Source organism: Coregonus lavaretus (genome assembly GCF_964263955.1).
Source record: "Coregonus lavaretus genome assembly, chromosome: 5".
Taxonomy (NCBI): Eukaryota; Metazoa; Chordata; class Actinopteri; order Salmoniformes; family Salmonidae; genus Coregonus; species Coregonus lavaretus.
Window position 1 is genome coordinate 43980156 of NC_139992.1, and position 20493 is coordinate 44000648.

The following is a 20493-nucleotide window of genomic DNA, read 5'->3' on the forward strand; positions in this document are numbered from 1 at the left end:
AGGGAGATTGCAGAAAGGCGCAAAGTTCTGTATCCAATCTTCAAGGAAAATAGATTAAAAGGGAAACGTGTTGCACTTGTTGTCGATAAACTTTATATTGACAACCAAATGTTCAGAGACACAAAGACTACTCCTTGGCTATTCTGAAAGTTCTAATAGAGGAGTCAAATAATGGAACACACAAAACTAGCAATGATAGGGATTGTAATATTAAATAACATTTATAGTAAGTATAGTATTTTATAAAAGGATAAGACGATATAACAAGAAAAGATAACAAGCAGAATAATACATCTTCAAATACAACTAATTAGAACATTGCATTTTTGGCAGGCAATTGTTGTTATGCCGGACGGTTGTTGTGGTTGGTCCTGTGTTCTCCCTGGCGTCCTTTCCCCCTTGCCGCAGGTGTGGGATGCGTGCGTTTGCGCGCTTGGCCCATTTCCTCCGCAATCAGCCATGTGGTGTGCGTTTTTGTGTTTGGAAAAGTGTGGCGTTAAGTGAGTGAGAGGGGAAATGGTTGCATATCCCAGAGCCAACGGGTGTCTATGAGCAGGGGTTGTGAGAGAGAGCTTTCAATTTTGTGTAGATGAGGGATATACATGTTTAAATATAGTATACATCTAATCTATTTTTTTATTGTCCTATCATGATGGAACGATCCCCAACCCTATATCCTGGACACCCACCTGAGCGACCCATACACCAAAGAGAAGTTCCCATCTGTTTTATGGACCTGCTGTGAGTATGCAGCCTAAACAGAGAAATAAATGCGGTCAGAGACCTACTTGAGCAGCACCGCCCCCTCAAGATTCTGAGCCTGCCTGGCAGGGTTGGTCCTACAAAGCCAGAGCCCCCGATGGGGGAGCATAATATTCAAGGAAATTCTCAAAGCTGCTAATGAGAACCTTGACGACCTTGTACCTAGCCGGAGGGGATTCCAGTGGGGTACCCCCATCCAGGTAGTGGCAGTGCTGGCAACACTGGCTGCAGTAACCCATGGGGAGGGGGTCACACTCGGACAATCAGAGAGGGGGCTTACTATTGTGGCCCAAGTGGCACAAAATAATCAAAGGTATGACTGCATGGAGATGCTTGGGAAAATGGTTACAACGGGGAGTGTTTGTGTCTCAGGTGAAGAGGGGTGGGTGTGGGTTGGAATCTCCTGAGTGGCGCAGTGGTCTAAGGCACTGCATCGCAGTGCTAGCTGTGCCACTAGAGATCCTGGTTCGAATCCAGGCTCTGTCGTAGCCGGCCGCGACCGGGAGACCCATGGGGCGGCGCACAATTGGCCCAGCATCGTCCAGGGTAGGGGAGGGAATGGCCGGCAGGGATGTAGCTCAGTTGGTAGAGCATGGTGTTTGCAACGCCAGGGTTGTGGGTTCGATTCCCACGGGGGGCCAGTATGAAAAAATTAATAATGTATGCACTCACTAACTGTAAGTCGCTCTGGATAAGAGCATCTGCTAAATGACCAGAAATGTTTTAAAAAATGTAAAAATGGATCACAGTGGTTGTTTGCTGAAATGGTAGTTGCTTGGTAAAAATGTAATGTAATGCAATTTGGGTTATAGGTTAAAATCCTACGCATGAACTGCCAAAATTATTATGCATACTAATTGATAATGATGGAAAATAAGATATGCAAGATATTTGAATAGATCGTTTTTAAATGGCTATATAAATATATCGAGGTGAGAGCATTGGAAATGCTTTTGGTGGTTGACCTGCTTCTGTTTTGTGGGTGGCACTATGTGCTGTTTTCGATGGAAGGGTCCTGGCCCCACGGGGGCATAGGGATCCGGGGGGACGGGGGTTGTATGCTGATCACTGGGATGACGGCCAAACTGGATTGTGGAGAACAATTGGAAGGTTATTTATTGGAGGGTTATTTAATAACAATGTAAATATGATGGTACAGCTATATGGACACTCAATCACTATGGTATTTTTTATTGGTACATTTACAAACATATATAATGACAAATAGATTTGAAACTTGTATCTCATTATGGTATGTGGTGAAATAAGTATAGCCAGTTATAATTGTAATGGCTTAGCAGATAATAACAAAAGAAGAACAATTTTTACATGGCTCAAAGAGAAGGAATATAATATCTATTGTTTACAGGAAACCCATTCAACAACTCTAGATGAAGTTGCGTGGAAAAAGGAATGGGGGGGCGAAATATACTTCTCCCATGGGCTAAGAAACTGAAAAGGGGTGATGATACAGTGAGGGAAAAAAGTATTTGATCCCCTGCTGATGTTGTAAGTTAGCCCACTGACAAAGAAATGATCAGTCTATAATTTTAATGGTAGGTTTATTTGAACAGTGAGAGACAGAATAACAAACAAAAAATCCAGAATAATGCATGTCAAAAATGTAATAAATTGATTTGCATTTTAATGAGGGAAATAAGTATTTTGACCCCCTCTCAATCAGAAAGATTTCTGGCTCCCAGGTGTCTTTTATACAGGTAACGAGCTGAGATTAGGAGCACACACTTAAAGGGAGTGCTCCTAATCTCAGGTTGATACCTGTATAAAAGACACCTGTCCACAAAAGCAATCAATCAATCAGATTCCAAACTCTCCACCATGGCCAAGACCAAAGAGCTCTCCAAGGATGTCAGGGACAAGATTGTAGACCTACACAAGGCTGGAATGGGCTACAAGACCATCGCCAAGCAGCTTGGTGAGAAGGTGACAACAGCTGGTGCGATTATTCGCAAATGGAAGAAACACAAAATAACTGTAAATCTCACCTCGTGGACTTGCAATGATCATGAGAACGGTGAGGAATCAGCCCAGAACTACACGGGAGGATCTTGTCAATGATCTCAAGGCAGCTGGGACCATAATCACCAAGAAAACAATTGGTAACACACTACGCCGTGAAGGACTGAAATCCTGCAGCGCCCGCAAGGTCCCCCTGCTCAAGAAAGCACATATACAGGGCCGTCTGAAGTTTGCCAATGAACATCTGAATGATTCAGAGGAGAACTGGGTGAAAGTGTTGTGGTCAGATGAGACCAGAATCGAGCTCTTTGGCATCAACTCAACTCGCCATGTTTGGAGGAGGAGGAATGCTGCCTATGTATGACCCCAAGAACACCATCCCCACCGTCAAACATGGAGGTGGAAACATTATGCTTTGGGGGTGTTTTTCTGCTAAGGGGACAGGACAACTTCACCGCATCAAAGGGACGATGGACGGGGCCATGTACCGTCAAACCTTGGGTGAGAACCTCCTTCCTTCAGCCAGGGCATTGAAAATGGGTTGTGGATGGGTATTCCAGCATGACAATGACCCAAAACACACGGCCAAGGCAACAAAGGAGTGGCTCAAGAAGAAGCACATTAAGGTCCTGGAGTGGCCTAGCAAGTCTCCAGACCTTAATCCCATAGAAAATCTGTGGTGAAAGTTCGAGTTGCCAAACGTCAGCCTCGAAATCTTAATGACTTGGAGAAGATCTGCAAAGAGGAGTGGAACAAAATCCCTCCTGAGATGTGTGCAAACCTGGTGGCCAACTACAAGAAACGTCTGACCTCTGTGATTGCCAACAAGGGTTTTGCCACCAAGTACTAAGTCATGTTTTGCAGAGGGGTCAAATACTTATTTCCCTCATTAAAATGCAAATCAATTTATATCATTTTTGACATGCGTTTCTTTGGATTTTTTTGTTATTATTCTGTCTCTCACTGTTCAAATAAACCTACCATTAAAATTATAGACTGATCAGGTCTTTGTCAGTGGGCAAACGTACAAAATCAGCAGGAGTTCAAATACTTTTTCCCCCCTCACTGTATTAATTAACAGTAATTTCAATCCGAATGTGCAAATTGTCCAAACAGATACGCAAGGTAGATGGATTATTTTAAATATGTTATTGGACCATAAACAGATATGGCTCATGAACCTTTACGGACCAAATAATGATGATCCACACTTCTTTGAAAATATATATAATAAATTATCGACCTTGCAAGCAACTCAAGACTCTCTTATTATGGTGGGAGATTATAATACTGTTTTAAATAGCTCAATGGACCGTAAAGGAAATCACACTACAAACAATCACCCTCATGCTCTTAAGGAAATCGTGAATGTCATGGATACATTAGAACTAGTAGTATATGGAGGCTTAAATATCCTGATCTAGTGAGATATACAGTGGGGAAAAAAGTATTTAGTCAGCCACCAATTGTGCAAGTTCTCCCACTTAAAAAGATGAGAGAGGCCTGTAATTTTCATCATAGGTACATGTCAACTATGACAGACAAAATTAGATTTTTTTTCTCCAGAAAATCACATTGTAGGATTTTTAATGAATTTATTTGCAAATATGGTGGAAAATAAGTATTTGGTCAATAACAAAAGTTTCTCAATACTTTGTTATATACCCTTTGTTGGCAATGACACAGGTCAAATGTTTTCTGTAAGTCTTCACAAGGTTTTCACACACTGTTTCTGGTATTTTGGCCCATTCCTCCATGCAGATCTCCTCTAGAGCAGTGATGTTTTGGGGCTGTGTTTGGGATCATTGTCATGCTGAAAGACCCAGCCACGTTTCATCTTCAATGCCCTTGCTGATGGAAGGAGGTTTTCACTCAAAATCTCACGATACATGGCCCCATTCATTCTTTCCTTTACACGGATTAGTCGTCCTGGTCCCTTTGCAGAAAAACAGCCCCAAAGCATGATGTTTCCACCCCCATGCTTCACAGTAGGTATGGTGTTCTTTAGATGCAACTCAGCATTCTTTGTCCTCCAAACACGACGAGTTGAGTTTTTACCAAAAAGTTCTATTTTGGTTTCATCTGACCATATGACATTCTCCCAATCCTCTTCTGGATCATCCAAATGCACTCTAGCAAACTTCAGACGGGCCTGGACATGTACTGGCTTAAGCAGGGGGACACGTCTGGCACTGCAGGATTTGAGTCCCTGGCGGCGTAGTGTGTTACTGATGGTAGGCTTTGTTACTTTGGTCCCAGCTCTCTGCAGGTCATTCACTAGGTCCCCCCGTGTGGTTCTGGGATTTTTGCTCACCATTCTTGTGATCATTTTGACCCCACGGGGTGAGATCTTGCGTGGAGCCCCAGATCGAGGGAGATTATCAGTGGTCTTGTATGTCTTCCATTTCCTAATAATTGCTCCCACAGTTGATTTCTTCAAACCAAGCTGCTTACCTATTGCAGATTCAGTCTTCCCAGCCTGGTGCAGGTCTACAATTTTGTTTCTGGTGTCCTTTGACAGCTCTTTGGTCTTGGCCATAGTGGAGTTTGGAGTGTGACTGTTTGAGGTTGTGGACAGGTGTCTTTTATACTGATAACAAGTTCAAACAGGTGCCATTAATACAGGTAACGAGTGGAGGACAGAGGAGCCTCTTAAAGAAGAAGTTACAGGTCTGTGAGAGCCAGAAATCTTGCTTGTTTGTAGGTGACCAAATACTTATTTTCCACCATAATTTGCAAATAAATTCATTAAAAATCCTACAATGTGATTTTCTGGATTTTCTTTTCTCAATTTGTCTGTCATAGTTGATGTGTACCTATGATGAAAATTACAGGCCTCTCTCATCTTTTTAAGTGGGAGAACTTGCACAATTGGTGGCTGACTAAATACTTTTTTTCCCCACTGTACATGGCAGAGACTCAGTCAAGCTAGTCGTCTTGACTTCTTTCTTATGTCATTCTCGTTGGCACCAAAAGTTTAAAAAGTGTTGATAGGGGAGAGAATGCGCTCGGACCATCATATAATTGGCATATACATTACTCTTACTGAATTTCCACGTGGGCGAGGATATTGGAAATTTAATCAAAGCCTATTGGATGATCAACTTGTTCATAACTAGTACAGAGGAATTTATAACTGACTTTTTCCGACATAACATAGGTACAGCAAATCCCCTTATTGTATGGGACACCTTTAAATGTGCCTTTAGAGGCCATGCAATTCAGTACTCATCTCGAAACCAAAAGCAATTTAGGTCAAAAGAGTCCATACTAACAAAGGAAATAGAAGGTCTAACAGAACAGATAGATAGCAATAAAAACTGTAACATAGAGACCCAGAATAAATTAGAGGAAAAACAAAAAGAAATGGAGAAACTTATTCAAGAAAGATCAAGTGTAATATATTTAGAAAATAAAGCAAACTGAATGGAATATGTTGAAAAATGCACCAAATTCTTTTTTAATCTTCAATATAGGAATGCTACCAAAAAGAATTTACTGAAACTGGTTACAAATGACAGTCACCCATGATTCACCAAATGATATTTTGAAGGATGAAACAAAGTACTTTAAGCATATGTTTTCGTTTCAGTCGCCTCCATCCCCTCTAACTGAAGCAAATTGTAGAGATTTTTTTCTATTGATAATGTAACATTAACAGCCTTACAGAAAGACTCATGTGAAGGTGAAATTACAGAGGAGGAACTTCTGGCCGCAATTAAAGACTTTAAGTCCGGGAAAACTCCAGGGTTGGATGGCATACCAGTCGAGGTATACCAAACCTTTCTTGATATACTCAAAGGACCGTTATTAGCATGTTTTAACCACTCCTGTGTAAATGGTAGATTATCAGACACTCAAGAAGAAGGTCTGATATCATTATTACTGAAACAGGATACAAGTGGAAAATATAAAGATCCAGTCCATTAAAAAAATTGGAGGCCCCTTACACTTCAGTGTTGTGATGCAAAAATCTTAGCAAAATGTATAGCGCGTAGAATTAAAAAGGTATTGTCAGACATTATTCATTCAAATCAGACAGGTTTTCTACATGGGCGATACATTGGAGATAATATAAGGCAAGTACTGGAAACAATAGAACACTATGAAAAATCTGGGAAACCAGGCCTGCTATTCATAGCAGACTTCGAAAAGGCATTTGATAAAGTATGACTGGGGTTTATATATAAATGCCTGGAGCATTTCAATTTTGAACAATCTTTTATAAACTGGGTTAAAATCATGTATAGTAACCCTAGGTGTAAAATAGTAAATAACAGCTATTTCTCAGAAAGTTTTAAACTGTCAAGAGGAGTGAAAAAAGGTTGTCCACTATCGGCATATCTATTTATTATGGCTATCGAGATGTTAGCTATTAAAATCAGATCCAACAATAATATCAAGGGATTAGAAATCGAGGGCTTAAAAACAAAGGTGTCATTGTACGCTGATGATTCATGTTTTCTTTTAAACCCACAACTTGAATCCCTCCACAGCCTCATAGAGGATCTGGATACATTTTCTAACCTCTCTGGATTACAACCAAATTATGATAAATGTACTATATTACGTATTGGATCACTAAAAAATACAATTTTTACATTACCATGTAGTTTACCAATACAATTGTATGATGGTGATGTGGATATACTAGGAATAAATATCCCAAATGAAATAAATGATCTCACTCCAATACATTTTTATAGAAAGTTAGCAAAAATAGATAAGATATTGCTACCATGGAAAGGTAAATACCTGTCAATTTGTGGAAAAATCACCCTGATTAACTCTTTAGTATTATCCCAGTTTACCTATTTGCTTATGGTCTTGCCTACGCCTAGCGAACAGTTCTTTAAATTATATGAGAAAAAAATATTAAATTTTATTTGGAACGGCAAGCCAGACAAAATTAAACGGGCCTATTTATATTATGAATATGAATTCGGAGGACAGAAATGATTAAATATTAAAGCATTAGACCTATCACTAAAGGCTTCAGTCATACAAAAGTTATACTTAAATCCGAACTGGTTCTCTAGCAAATTAGTATGATTGTCTCACCCAATGTTCAAGAAGGGACTTTTTCCCTTTATTCAGATTACAACCTCTCACTTTCAGGTATTTGAAAATTAAATAATCTCCCAAATATCACTATTTCTAAAACAAGCCATAGAAAGTTGGTTGCAATTTCAATTTATTCCTCCAGAAATGACAGAACAAATATTGCAACAAATATTGTGGTTAAACTCAAATATACTAATAGATAAAAAAAACTTTATTAAAAAAAAAAAAAAAAAAAAAGGTATAATCTTCGTAAATGATATTATCGGTAGGAATGGTGGAGTTATGTCGCACATGCAGCTAACAAAAACATATGGAAATGTCTGCTCTACACAAAATTACAACCGAATAATTGCAGCATTACCGCAAAAATGGAAGAGGAAAGTGGAAGGGGAAAGTGGAAGTAAGGAACTTGTCTGTCGGCCTTGCATTAAAGAACATAATTGGTTAAAGAAAATTGTGATAAATAAAAAACGTTTACCAGTTTAATTTAAGGACCAAAAGATTGACAGCCGTCCCATATAGATTGCAAAATAGTTGGGAAGAGATTTTTGACATACTGATTCCGTGGCATAGTGTTTCTAAACTGATACGCAAAATACGCCGGATCCAAAACATAGAATTTTCAATTGAAATAACTATATAAAATTCTTGCTACCAATAGAATGTTATTTGTATGGGGGATACAATCTTCCCAGCTCTGCAGATTTGGCTGTGAAGAGACAGAATCATTAGATAATTTGTTTTGGTACTGTCCATTTGTAGCCTGTTTCTGGACACAGGTCCAGGAATGGCTGAAGGATTGCAATATTTGCATGGAGCTGACCCTGCAGATAGCACTACTGGGTGATCTGAAAAGTCATAGTCAATCGATCAATAATATAATAATACTTTTAGCAAAAATGTTTATTTTCAATTCACAAACTGTAGAAACAATGAGAATAGAAAGGTTCAGAACTTTTGTAAAACATCACAGTACAGTTGAAAAATATATGGCAAATAGAAATCCAATATGGATGGTGTTAAGCGATAGATGGGAGGTGTTGAATGGAGCTGAAGGATGGGACTAATAACAACAACTAATAACAACAAGATAACTAGTGTAAGGCATGCTGTGTCCATAATAAGTATATAGGTTATATATTGTGAGGTTTTGTGAAAGAGCACAGTTAGAAAGATATGGCATATAGAAGCATACCAGATGGACATCATGAAAATGATCGGAGGAAGTTCAGGAGTAAAAACAAACAAAATATAATTATTGACTGTGTCCATAAAATGTATATAGTATGTATAAGCTGGAAGTAGAGGACTAAGCATTGTTGTTTACTAGTTTGCTCCAATTAGGGAAGGGATGGTGGGGTTGGAAAGTAATAAAGGGAATATATATATATTTTTTAAAGGGTATGTATATATATATATATATATATATATATATATATATATATATATATATATACAGTGAGGGAAAAAAGTATTTGATCCCCTGCTGATTTTGTACGTTTGCCCACTGACAAAGAAATGATCCGTCTATAATATTAATGGTAGGTTTATATGAACAGTGAGAGACAGAATAACAACAACAAAAAACCAGAAAAACGCATGTCAAAATTTTTATAAATTGATTTGCATTTTAATGAGGGAAATAAGTATTTGACCCCTCTGCAAAACGTGACTTAGTACTTGGTGGCAAAACCCTTGTTGGCAATCACAAAGGTCAGACGTTTCTTGTAGTTGGCCACCAGGTTTGCACACATCTCAGGAGGGATTTTGTCCCACTCCTCTTTGCAGATCTTCTCCAAGTCATTAAGGTTTCGAGGCTGACGTTTGGCAACTCGAACCTTCAGCTCCCTCCACAGATTTTCTATGGGATTAAGGTCTGGAGACTGGTTAGGCCACTCCAGGACCTTAATGTGCTTCTTTTTGAACCACTCCTTTGTTGCCTTGGCCGTGTGTTTTGGGTCATTGTCATGCTGGAATACCCATCCACGACCCATTTTCAATGTCCTGGCTGAGGGAAGGAGATTCTCACCCAAGATTTGATGGTACATGGCCCTGTCCATCGTCCCTTTGATGCGGTGAAGTTGTCCTGTCTCCTTAGCAGAAAAACACCCCCAAAGCATAATGTTTCCACCTCCATGTTTGACGGTGGGGATGGTGTTCTTGGGGTCATAGGCAGCATTCCTCCTCCTCCAAACACGGCGAGTTGAGTTGATGCCAAAGAGCTCCATTTTGGTCTCATCTGACCACAATACTTTCACCCAGTTCTCCTCTGAATCATTCAGAAGTTCATTGGCAAACTTCAGACGGGCATGTACTGTTTATGTGCTTTCTTGAGCAGGGGGACCTTGCGGGCGCTGCAGGATTTCAGTCCTTCATGGCGTAGTGTGTTACTAATTGTTTTCTTGGTGACTATGGTCCCAGCTGCCTTGAGATCATTGACAAGATCCCCCCGTGTAGTTCTGGGCTGATTCCTCACCGTTCTCATGATCATTGCAACTCCACGAGGTGAGATCTTGCATGGAGCCCCAGGCCAAGGGAGATTGACAGTTATTTTGTGTTTCTTCCATTTGCGAATAATCTCACCAACTGTTGTCACCTTCTCACCAAGCTGCTTGGCGATGGTCTTGTAGCCCATTCCAGCCTTGTGTAGGTCTACAATCTTGTCCCTGACATCCTTGGAGAGCTCTTTGGTCTTGGCCATTGTGGAGAGTTTGGAATCTGATTGATTGATTGCTTTTGTGGACAGGTGTCTTTTATACAGGTAACAAGCTGAGATTAAGAGCACTCCCTTTAAGAGTGTGCTCCTAATCTCAGCTCGTTACCTGTATAAAAGACACCTGGGAGCCAGAAATCTTTCTGATTGAGAGGGGGTCAAATACTTATTTCCCTCATTAACATTTTTGCATGCATTTTTCTGGATTTTTTTGTTGTTAATCTGTCTCTCACTGTTCAAATAAACCTACCATTAAAATTCTAGACTGATAATTTCTTTGTCAGTGGGCAAACATACAAAATCAGCAGGGGATCAAATAATTTTTTCCCTCACTGTATTTGTATGTATATGCGTATATGTATGTATGTATGTATGTATGTATGTATGTATGTATGTATGTATGTATGTATGTATGTATGTATGTATGTATGTATGTATGTATGTATGTATGTATGTATGTGTGTGTATATATATATATACATACACACACATACATACATATACGCATATACATACAAATACAGTGAGGGAAAAAAATATATATATATATATATATATATGCGAGAGAAAAAAAGCATATGGGGGATTGGAAGTGATGCAGACAATTACATTGATGGAACCTACAATCTATCTGCAATATTAAAGCTGATCCACCCCCCCCCAAAAAAATATATATATATATCAGGGTCACACAGAGTTTTTCTTGGTAGTCAAACAAATCTACTTTGAAACAAAAGTGTACACCTCACACACATGGTTATGAACTTTAAAAAAAGAAGACACCTGTACCATGTCAGATATAGAGTTGAAATGTATTACATTTAGAGTTTGCATCCCAATGTTACACTTTATATACACCACAGAAGACTGAAATATAACAAAACCGTTTCACATAGAAACATCGGATTTTCGGTCAGGTTTTATAAATCATGTTTATTAATTATGAAATTATGAAAAATATGAATAACATTCCACCCATGAGGCCACTAGGCCATTTGACTGCAGGAAAGGGCTACATGTCTGTGGCTTTCCCACTACTACTGAGAACAGAGATATAGCAGAGCCTATTGTGTCCTCGGCATTGGTCAGCTTGGCCAGGTATGCGAGAGAGAGACAGAATGGCCAGGCAGCATGTCAGAGAGGAAGGCTACATGACGCACAGATTCCATGCAATCCCATGGTGCTTGCTACCTAGCAGCCTGTCCGCCGCTCATGTCACTTGCTTGGCCACCGGCCTCTTGGCCACTGTGGCAAAGCCCTGTAGTCAGCATGCCAGGGTTGATAAAACATGATCCATGCTCAGTCCCCTCTCCATGCCTCTACTGCACAAGTCTACAAGCTCTCACATACCTCCCCGAGCTAAACGAGGGCTACACGAGGAGAGTTAGTATCAAACAATCAGTGCCACTGAGGATCCCTTAGCCTGCGGGTGGTGTTAAGTCCTTTGAGATGTGCCCCCTGGAGGTATGTCAAGGGTACACTTTAAAGAGTGCTCAGCTGAATGATCCACAGCATGGAGTTATAGCTTCATCTGAGGCCCAGACAGGCTTAGTATTACTACTAACTATTTTCATAGTTGTCTATGAAACTCCAGCAATCTAAGCAATGACGGGGTAAATTTGTATTCTATTAGTCTGCCTCAACTTTGCACTGATGCAGTCAAGTAAAGTTTGCTCCGTGGTATATGTTATAAAACATGTAGCATCCCATGAGCTTGAGCTCTTATTTGCACAGCCATATCTAAAATAATTCACAAGCCACGCAGCTGAATTACTGACACAACATAGACGGTTATGACTGTACAGGGAATTGCAACTGCTTAGTTAACAAACACCCTGAAATAGATTAAGCGCTCATATGTTTAAGCAAGCATATGTTCAATGAAAAATTGAAATGCTTGATGTAATCCTCTGTATCTTTTACTCAAAGGACAAGGCCTGGTATCATTGTGTAGTAGGAGCCTCTCTGGCAGGAGCCTATCTGGCACTCTCTCTGGGTATAAAGAAGTCAAGTGGGTTTTAAAGAACCAGTGAACACGCTGATTGGCACTTCTGTTTTTCTGTTGCTCATTAGAAAAACTTGGTTTGTTTCCTGACCGATTCCACATTTGGTTGAGGATGTTTGTCCCCCATGAGACACTGTAGGAAGCCTATTTCACTTCCTCAAAATCCACAGAATGAATCGAAGATAACTCAAGAAATCTGTAATAAATGTTGACGTTTTTTGCAGAGGATGTTTTAGTTAAGCAATTTTACATCTGACTAAGGTGTTTGTTGCAGTATTTCTCAAGTTAAAAAAATGCGTAACGTGTTGTCTTATGTCAACAAAGTTAGGCTGCTGGGCAGGTCTGTGTCACTGTATGCTATTGGGTAGAGAGCAATCACCGCAGCTGTTCACCCCATGTTAGTGGGCAAATGTACTTCCTCAAATCAAAACCCAACCTTAATTTACCCGTTGTGACGCACAATTGTTCCAAACACTTTGTAGTCAATTTGGACACTAGAATAACTGCTTCTGACACATATCGATGCCACATGGGCCGTTTTCAAAGGGATTTGTTGATTTTTAAAGGCTGTTGCTCTTTCAAAGGTGCAATGTGTATCTCCAGACACTGTCAGACTCCTTCAGTACACCCTATTCCCCAAAAACCTTTGAGGTGCTAAAGAGTCCCGTGTGGCTCAGTTGGTAGAGCATGGCGCTTGCAATGCCATGGTTGTGGGTTTGATTTTCACGGGGGACAAGTATGAAAATGTATGCACTCAAGTCGCTCTGGATAAGTGCGTCTGCTTAATGACTGAAATGTAAATGTTAAATCCCTGTCAGATTCTTAAAACAGTATAGATCTAAGGGAAATCATAGTTCGGTGAATATATGGCCAGTTTAGTGGACCGGTCCGCTTACTGTACCAGCCATTATCTTCATCCATGTGGTCCAACTACTTCTCCTCGGTGACCCCCTAGCCTGGTTCCAGATCTGTTTGTGCTGTCTTGCCAACTCCTACAGTCTTTTTTGGTGTGACAATGCCAATAGGAGTTGGCAAGACAGTACAAATAGATCTGGCACCAGGCTACGGTGCCCGACCCTTTAAAGCAATGAAAAGCCTCACCTACGACATATGGTTCTGCTGGGTGGTGAGGTTCTGCTGCTGCTGAGCCTGCATGAGGAGCTGCTGCTGCTGGCGGCGGCGGGCCGTGCGGAGCTTCTCGAAGCGCGCCTCCATCTCCTCCAGGACCTTGGGCGTGTAACGCACCACCAGCTTTACACTGTCCTTGGCTGCCTTCAGGAGCTCCACCGCCTTCTCGTGGTGCTCCCCCTCCACACTCTGGGGAAATACAGCGAAAAAGAATGAGAGAAGAGACTCAGCACATTTGAGCCCCACCTGTTTAGCTAAAAAATACATTTAAGAAATGTGGTGGCAATGTTTTAGTGTTGTAGTCAGCGGCGACCCGTCATTCAGGAATTAAAAGTTAAAGGAGCAGGGTAGGCTACAACGACCAAGAGCCAACAGGTAGGCAGGCTGCTACTTATTAATATTCTGAATGGAGCAGTGGCGACCCGCCATTCAGGAATTATTTACTGTTTTGCGGGTTATTTTGGCATTAATACGTTCCACATATCAGTTTGCATCATTGAGTTAATAAAGCCGCATACAAACATTGTCTCTTTTTTGCTTTCTTGAGTAAGGAAGCTCCAAAATGCAGGTGTTTCAGCCTAACTCAGTGCTTTCTGTAGTGGTGGGGCAGCCAGCAGAAAATACGGAGCTTAGGGGTTGGTAATGTTCTCTAGTTGCGCCGTGATTGGCTCAGTGTTCTGTCACTCATGGGGACAATACGTTACTGCAAAATCTACGGGGAGAGCTCGAAAATTCAAGCCCCTTGGGTGCTGCCATAGAGTTACATTAGAAGTGCCCATCCAAGAATGGTCAAGGTCATTGGCCACAGATAAAATGACGTCAAATCACGTTATATTTAAAGTAGCTTTGATTGGACTGAACATGTCAACATCATACTTTCAAAATCTTAGCTAGCAAGCTAGCAGTCATCATCATGAATCAAGTCAACAATCTACTGACAAATCCTTTTCAACCCTTGTCATATGAAGAGAAATTATGAAGAGAAATTATAGATCAAACGTATAGGTGCTCATCGGCCATTGGACATAAACATTACACAACAAGTTGGAAATTGCAAATTCAACAATGAGTGGTTTGGACGGAATCAGTAGCTAACTACAAGCATTGCAAAGCAATCACTAGCCTGCTATTCAGTGGAGTGGGTGTGTGGTCCAAGTCTGGGTTAAGGGTCTCTTTTCCAAGCTTAAAAGGATAAACATTCAACATTGGCCATGCTATCAATCCAGCATGACTTCTGCCGCATTCAAAACAACTGCAAACTCGGAACTGGGAAATCGCAGACTTCAGTGAGTTCAAGACAACAGGGAACTAGGAAAAAAACAAGCTCCGACTGGGAAAATACGTTTTGACCGGTCATCCAACTCGGAATTCCAAGTCGGGAACACGGGCCACTTTCTAGAGCTCCGACCTGAAGATCACTGACGTCATGATTCAACCTTGTTTTTTTCCCAGTTGTCTTGAAAGCACCATAAATCCAGAGCATGCCAGACTTTGATGACAGAATTTGTCCATGAAGGACTGCCGCGCCTCCTTCCTGTTCAAGTGAGCACAGCACAACAAGGTGAGTCCAAAAATGTATTGTATGCTGCTGCATAAATTATGTAATATGCCAGGGAGATATGTATACTCTAGCTAAGAAAGTAATACTAGCCCATGTGGCTCACTCTAATAATTTGGTCCCTTTTCCCTTCATAATTTAGCCTACTGTTCTGACTTGGTGGTGCACATTTAGCCTATAGCCTGTTTTAGAGAAATGTCATCATCGAATATTGTAAGAGCTTTCATTGTCTGCTTATATGCCCCCTTTATTTATCCTACAGTTCGGACTTGGTGTACTGGGAGAATACTGTAAGAACGGCCCATGTTCTGAATTCTGTCGCTGTACATTTAAAAAGTGCTGAACAAATAGTTATATTGACTATGTCCGTCCTAGGTCGCTCATTAATGTCTTAATCGAAATTAAGGATTGCCTCTTATCCGCTCGGCGTCCCCTTATGCCATAGTTTGTACATCTCAATTGTCAGTAGAAACCACATTTGTTTAAGCAAGTCAGCCATATCAGCTATGTTTTTTTTAAAGGCAGTAAATGAGGCTGAATGAACAGTTTAGCTGCCAGACAAGGCTCCGCTGATAGCCAGGTGTAGCAGTGGTAAGGTTTTGGGACTGCTGTTGGGACAGCTTTATGTAGGCCCAAACAGTTTGTGGGCACCATTTGTCACCGTTTAGTGTTGTGTTGTGGCTTTGCTTGCATGCATAAACAAGTTCTTTTTTTTTTGCCCCACCAAGATTTAAAATCGCCACTGGTTATAGCGATACGGTCTCTGAAGTCTGCCTCAGTTCCTTAATTGGCATGGACAGAGAATCAAATAAACTTTGCGGAGACTTTCATGCAAGCAACAACTACACAGTTACGCAGCAGCAGCTTCAGTTTCTAAATGGTTACAACCAATTAGGTTTGACCTGGAAGTCAAAGGTATTTCTACCTAGTTCAACATGTTTGGTATAATTAGTACTTCCTCCTCAAGCCCACAGTAATATATAACTTCACATTACAATTCTGAATGCCACGGAAATCAAATGAATCCTTTATGAAGCTTCTAGAAGCGCACGTTTGACTAGTGTTTGTCTGAAGAAGGCACTTAAGTCCGAACACATCCTGACATTACCATGGAAATTGGTTTTCATTTGATTGCGTAAATTGACAGTTATGGAATATGATTCAGCAAGGAATTACGTTGAAAGGCCAAACCGCTAAGCCCTGTGAAGTATGGAACACTTTGCTCATGGTGACATTGGCTGCTTCTAAAAAACTGTTGCTTTGTATTAGCTTCTGTTGTTGCCCGCTGCTTTAGTCGTTAAAAGATACATTTAGGCAATATTTTTAAGCAACAACGACACAGTTACGCAGCAGCAGCTTAAGTTTCCAAATGGGTATTTCTACTTAGTTCAACATGTTTGGTATAATTAGTACTTCCTCCTCAAGCCCACAGTAATATATACCTTCACATTACAATTCTGAATGGCACAGAAATCACTTTATTATTCTCAGCGCTCACTATATTTGTATTTAGGCTTCAGAAAACCAATCAATCACTGTTTGAACCACTCCATATTGTGACAGTTTGACTCAAGGTTTAGACAGAATGCTTCCCTGCTCGGATGTGGGTTGTCAGGAAAAATGTAAAGCGTGACAAGAGAAAATGTATGCCTTGAAATATTTTTTTCACAAAAATTGAATTGGCTAAAATGATGGGACCCAAACAACATCAGCATACAACTGGGATTGGGACTCGTAATATAGAAGACGCAAATTCACCGAATATCATAAATAGGGTACAGAGTTTTTTCTGGTCGGGTCACGTGGTCAGGAAAAACTGACCATGTGACCAGACCTAGTGTTAATTGTAAATAATCTATACATACCACGCCATTGACAGACAGGAGCTGGTCCCCTCGCTTCAGGCCCCCGTGCCTCTCAGCCAAGCCCCCTGGGATGATGCGGGAGATGTAGATGGGAGAGTTCTGCTCCTTGCCGCCCATCACGTTGAAGCCCAGCCCCTCCTCCGTCTTGGGCAGCTCCACCACCCGGGGGTGAGAGTGACCCTCGCTGGCCGCAAAGGCTGCAACTGTGGCCTGCAGAGAGAGACAGGAGAGAGGATAAAGATCAGACCATTATTGGTGTTTTCAGCACTAACTCCATGCCCTATTCCACCCTATTCTGTCAACCACACAAAGAGATTAGATAATGACGATACTAAGTGCATGGACTGGGATTGGATTTCCCAACAGCCAAATAAACTTTCCCATCCCCAAGAGCAATGGAGAAACAAAGTGTACAGACTTAAATTCACTCTGTGAGTGGGACCTTCTGACTTCTCTCTCTAAACGGGGCTTAGAGACGTTCAGTAGGGCTGAGAATAATAAAGTGGTGATGTATTGTATAGCCATGTGAGAAGTTTTCTGGCTCTGTAAGAACATGGATTTATCACATATCTGTTGCAGCTGGAGAAGAAGAAGTGAGATAGCCTTCACCCCCACTAACTAAATCTCTGTGAGCCTGCTTCACTAAATTCCACTGGCTTGGGATGGCTTTCAAGTTCTAGACAAATCTTCTTCTCGCCTTGTCGTCTGAATACAAAGCTTGTTAGCTCAGCCTGGAAAAGGAACAGCAGATGTACTGAGAGACAAAGGCTCATCACCACAGGTGCCGGTCTGTCAAGTCTGCCTCATTATTATTATTAAGCAATACTTTCTCAGGAAACTGCAGCGGAAAAAGGCCTATGTTTCAAAGCTTGGCGGATGTGGATCCAAAGTTTTCCCCAGCAGGCGAAAGCCCAAAGGTTTGAGATCCTCCACTCTTCCGGAATCACTTTCTGCCCCCCCTCCCCTCTCTTTCGATCTCTCTATCCGTCTCTCTCCCCCACTGTGAGGTAAAGAGGCACTGTGCTCAGTATGCCACCACCACCTCTCTGGCTCGCGGCACATCCACCTTCACAAGTTTATCTCCCTTCCTGGGAGGAAGAAACAAGGTGGCACATGGCTGCCTCCTCAAAAAGCAAAAAGCGTCTGGGGCGAACCAAACTAAAATTACAGCTTACTGGGAAATTGCCCAAGTAATGTCACAGTACCGAATGGAAATTACTTAATTTCTACAAACATTTTATCATCATCAGCCATCAGTTCAGCTCAGTCTTTACTCTGGAGCACCATAGCCTAAGTGGTCTCCCATCTCTGGAAGATAAAATATTAAAACCTCAGGCCAGGAATTACAGTCTGGAATTTATTAAATTAACTGGGTAATAAACCTAATCAAGTGCTCATGTTCTCAGGTGGAAAACATTTTAATTGGTAAACGCTCACCAGCAACAGTGCAGCAAAGGCATCTAAAATAACATCTACCCCGTTTCGCCTCAAGATTGCTGGTGTATCAAGGGATCCCTGCTTTTCAATAGGACTATAACACGTTTTTTAGGCTTCCAATTTCCTAATTATTAAAGTGATTAATGTGAAGTGCTGCCCTTCAGGGGTTTGGTCAGCGATGTACTTGGAGACAAGGCTGATGAAACGAGCACTGGCTCAGCTAAACAGAAACTCTCAGGAGGGCGGCACTTTCAAAAGCAGCGCACCATCTCATTTCGATGTCATCGATTGAAATCACTCCCATGGGCGCGGAAGCCAGCGAACTGAGTTTGTGCTATGTTAATTGCTGCTCCGCTAGTGGCTGTATTTAATATGCTTTTGAAAAGATTGGTGATGGACAAGGACAAAGCTGAAAGGCACTTCATGCTGTTGTCATTGCTTTCTTGTGTAAACAGTGTCATATGGACAATCTGTATCAAATTCACCTCTGCCGATTGTCTTGCTTTAACACTGTGAAGTACAAGCCCCAAGGCCTCTTTTATGAATTGTAAAGTAGTTTGATTAGGCCTGTCTACATTCTCTCTTTCAAAACAGCCTTTGAATAAGCTTTGAAAATAAAATGATTTGTTTATGAATATGTACTTTATAATGTTGAATCGGGACCTTGAATACTCCACAAATGATGGATATTTAAAGGGAAATTGAAAAGGACACGCTGCTGTAACAGCATACCATCAACCGCAAAACCATTTGATCTGAGCAGGCTAGAAAGAGAATTTTGATATTCTATCAACATCAGATACACTGGTGTCCTTCAATAGGCCTAAGCTATGTCCTTGCATACCTTTCATCCAAGGTGGAAATTCACAACACAATCCACAGTCTGATTAAAGTTGTAAAAAAGGTTACCACGTTTACTACTCCTTTAGAAAGGGACTGAACCATAGTTGAGGTTATAGCAATGCTCTGCATTGCAAACTGTTTTGCAGAGCATTTGCGATTGAAGAGATGACGTTTCGCTGACAAAAAAGAGCCCTTTGGAATTGTATTCCACACCGGGCCTAGTTATGTATTCATCCTGCTTGCCCAGTGTTGTCAATCTATCTGTGTCCTATTCCTCTGTGTGCCCAGAAGATGGGGGCAGCAGTCTCTGGAAGGAGCAGCCAATTGTATCAGTCAGTCTGCACACCTCCCTATGTTGCCCCATCTCTTCTTCTCTCCCTCTCTGATGTATTGGTAACACTGGGAGAGAGGACTGAGATGCACTCCTCTCTCTCTCATCTCACCCTCCCTCTTGATTCCCTCTTTTCGTGTCCCCCTTTCACTGTTAGATGTCTGATTTCTTTATTCTCCTCCACAAAATAAGCTCTCCTCCGAAGGAATATGAACGAGTGGTAGCGGAGGGACTCATTGGTAGAACTTCTCAAGTGTTTACATCCAAGGTGTGCTAATGGGTAATTCATTGTACACCAAACCTGCTCAAGTCTTTGATCATCTGAAGGAGACATGATGGCTATTTATGTATCTAGGCTACATTGTATATTTCAGCCTCAAGTTTGGTCAATACAGCTAAGCCAGTCTGAGATTAGAGTATGTTGCTCACCTTCGCTGTAGCCCGTGCCTGGTACTCCGGACAGCCATTGACTGTGATTGTTTCATGCATGTACTGGTACACCTGAAAGAGAGAGAAAAACGGACAAAAACCATGAGTGTATTTTCTCAGTACTTTTGAATTTGCTGCTACATTTCTCCAAGTCTCTTGCATGTTCAATCCATGTCATAGCCTACCAATTACCAAGTCTGGTAGTCTAAGAGTTTTGATTTCTATTCAAACCTGTTTTTTTAGATAGTTTTTTTGCAAATACCTTCGTAGATTATGTAGATATTCATTGGATTTCTTCATCCACCTAAAACCACCTTTCACTGTTAATAAACTGGACATAATTCTGCACCTGATTCTACTGCCTCCTGCTACTTACTG

General features: G+C 41.1%; 1 protein-coding gene across 1 annotated transcript in view; it reads right to left on the bottom strand.

Moving 5' to 3' along the window:
- The window catches only part of LOC311128930 (protein lin-7 homolog A), a 51031-nt gene that overhangs the window by 3000 nt on the left and 27538 nt on the right, over positions 1–20493 (bottom strand). The window contains exons 3-5 of the mRNA XM_084161166.1: positions 20116–20187; positions 17076–17285; positions 13626–13841 (exon numbers count right to left, since the gene is read on the bottom strand). Of these exons, the coding sequence (XP_084017292.1) occupies positions 13626–13841; positions 17076–17285; positions 20116–20187 (498 nt within the window). The remainder of the gene's footprint in view (positions 1–13625; positions 13842–17075; positions 17286–20115; positions 20188–20493) is intronic.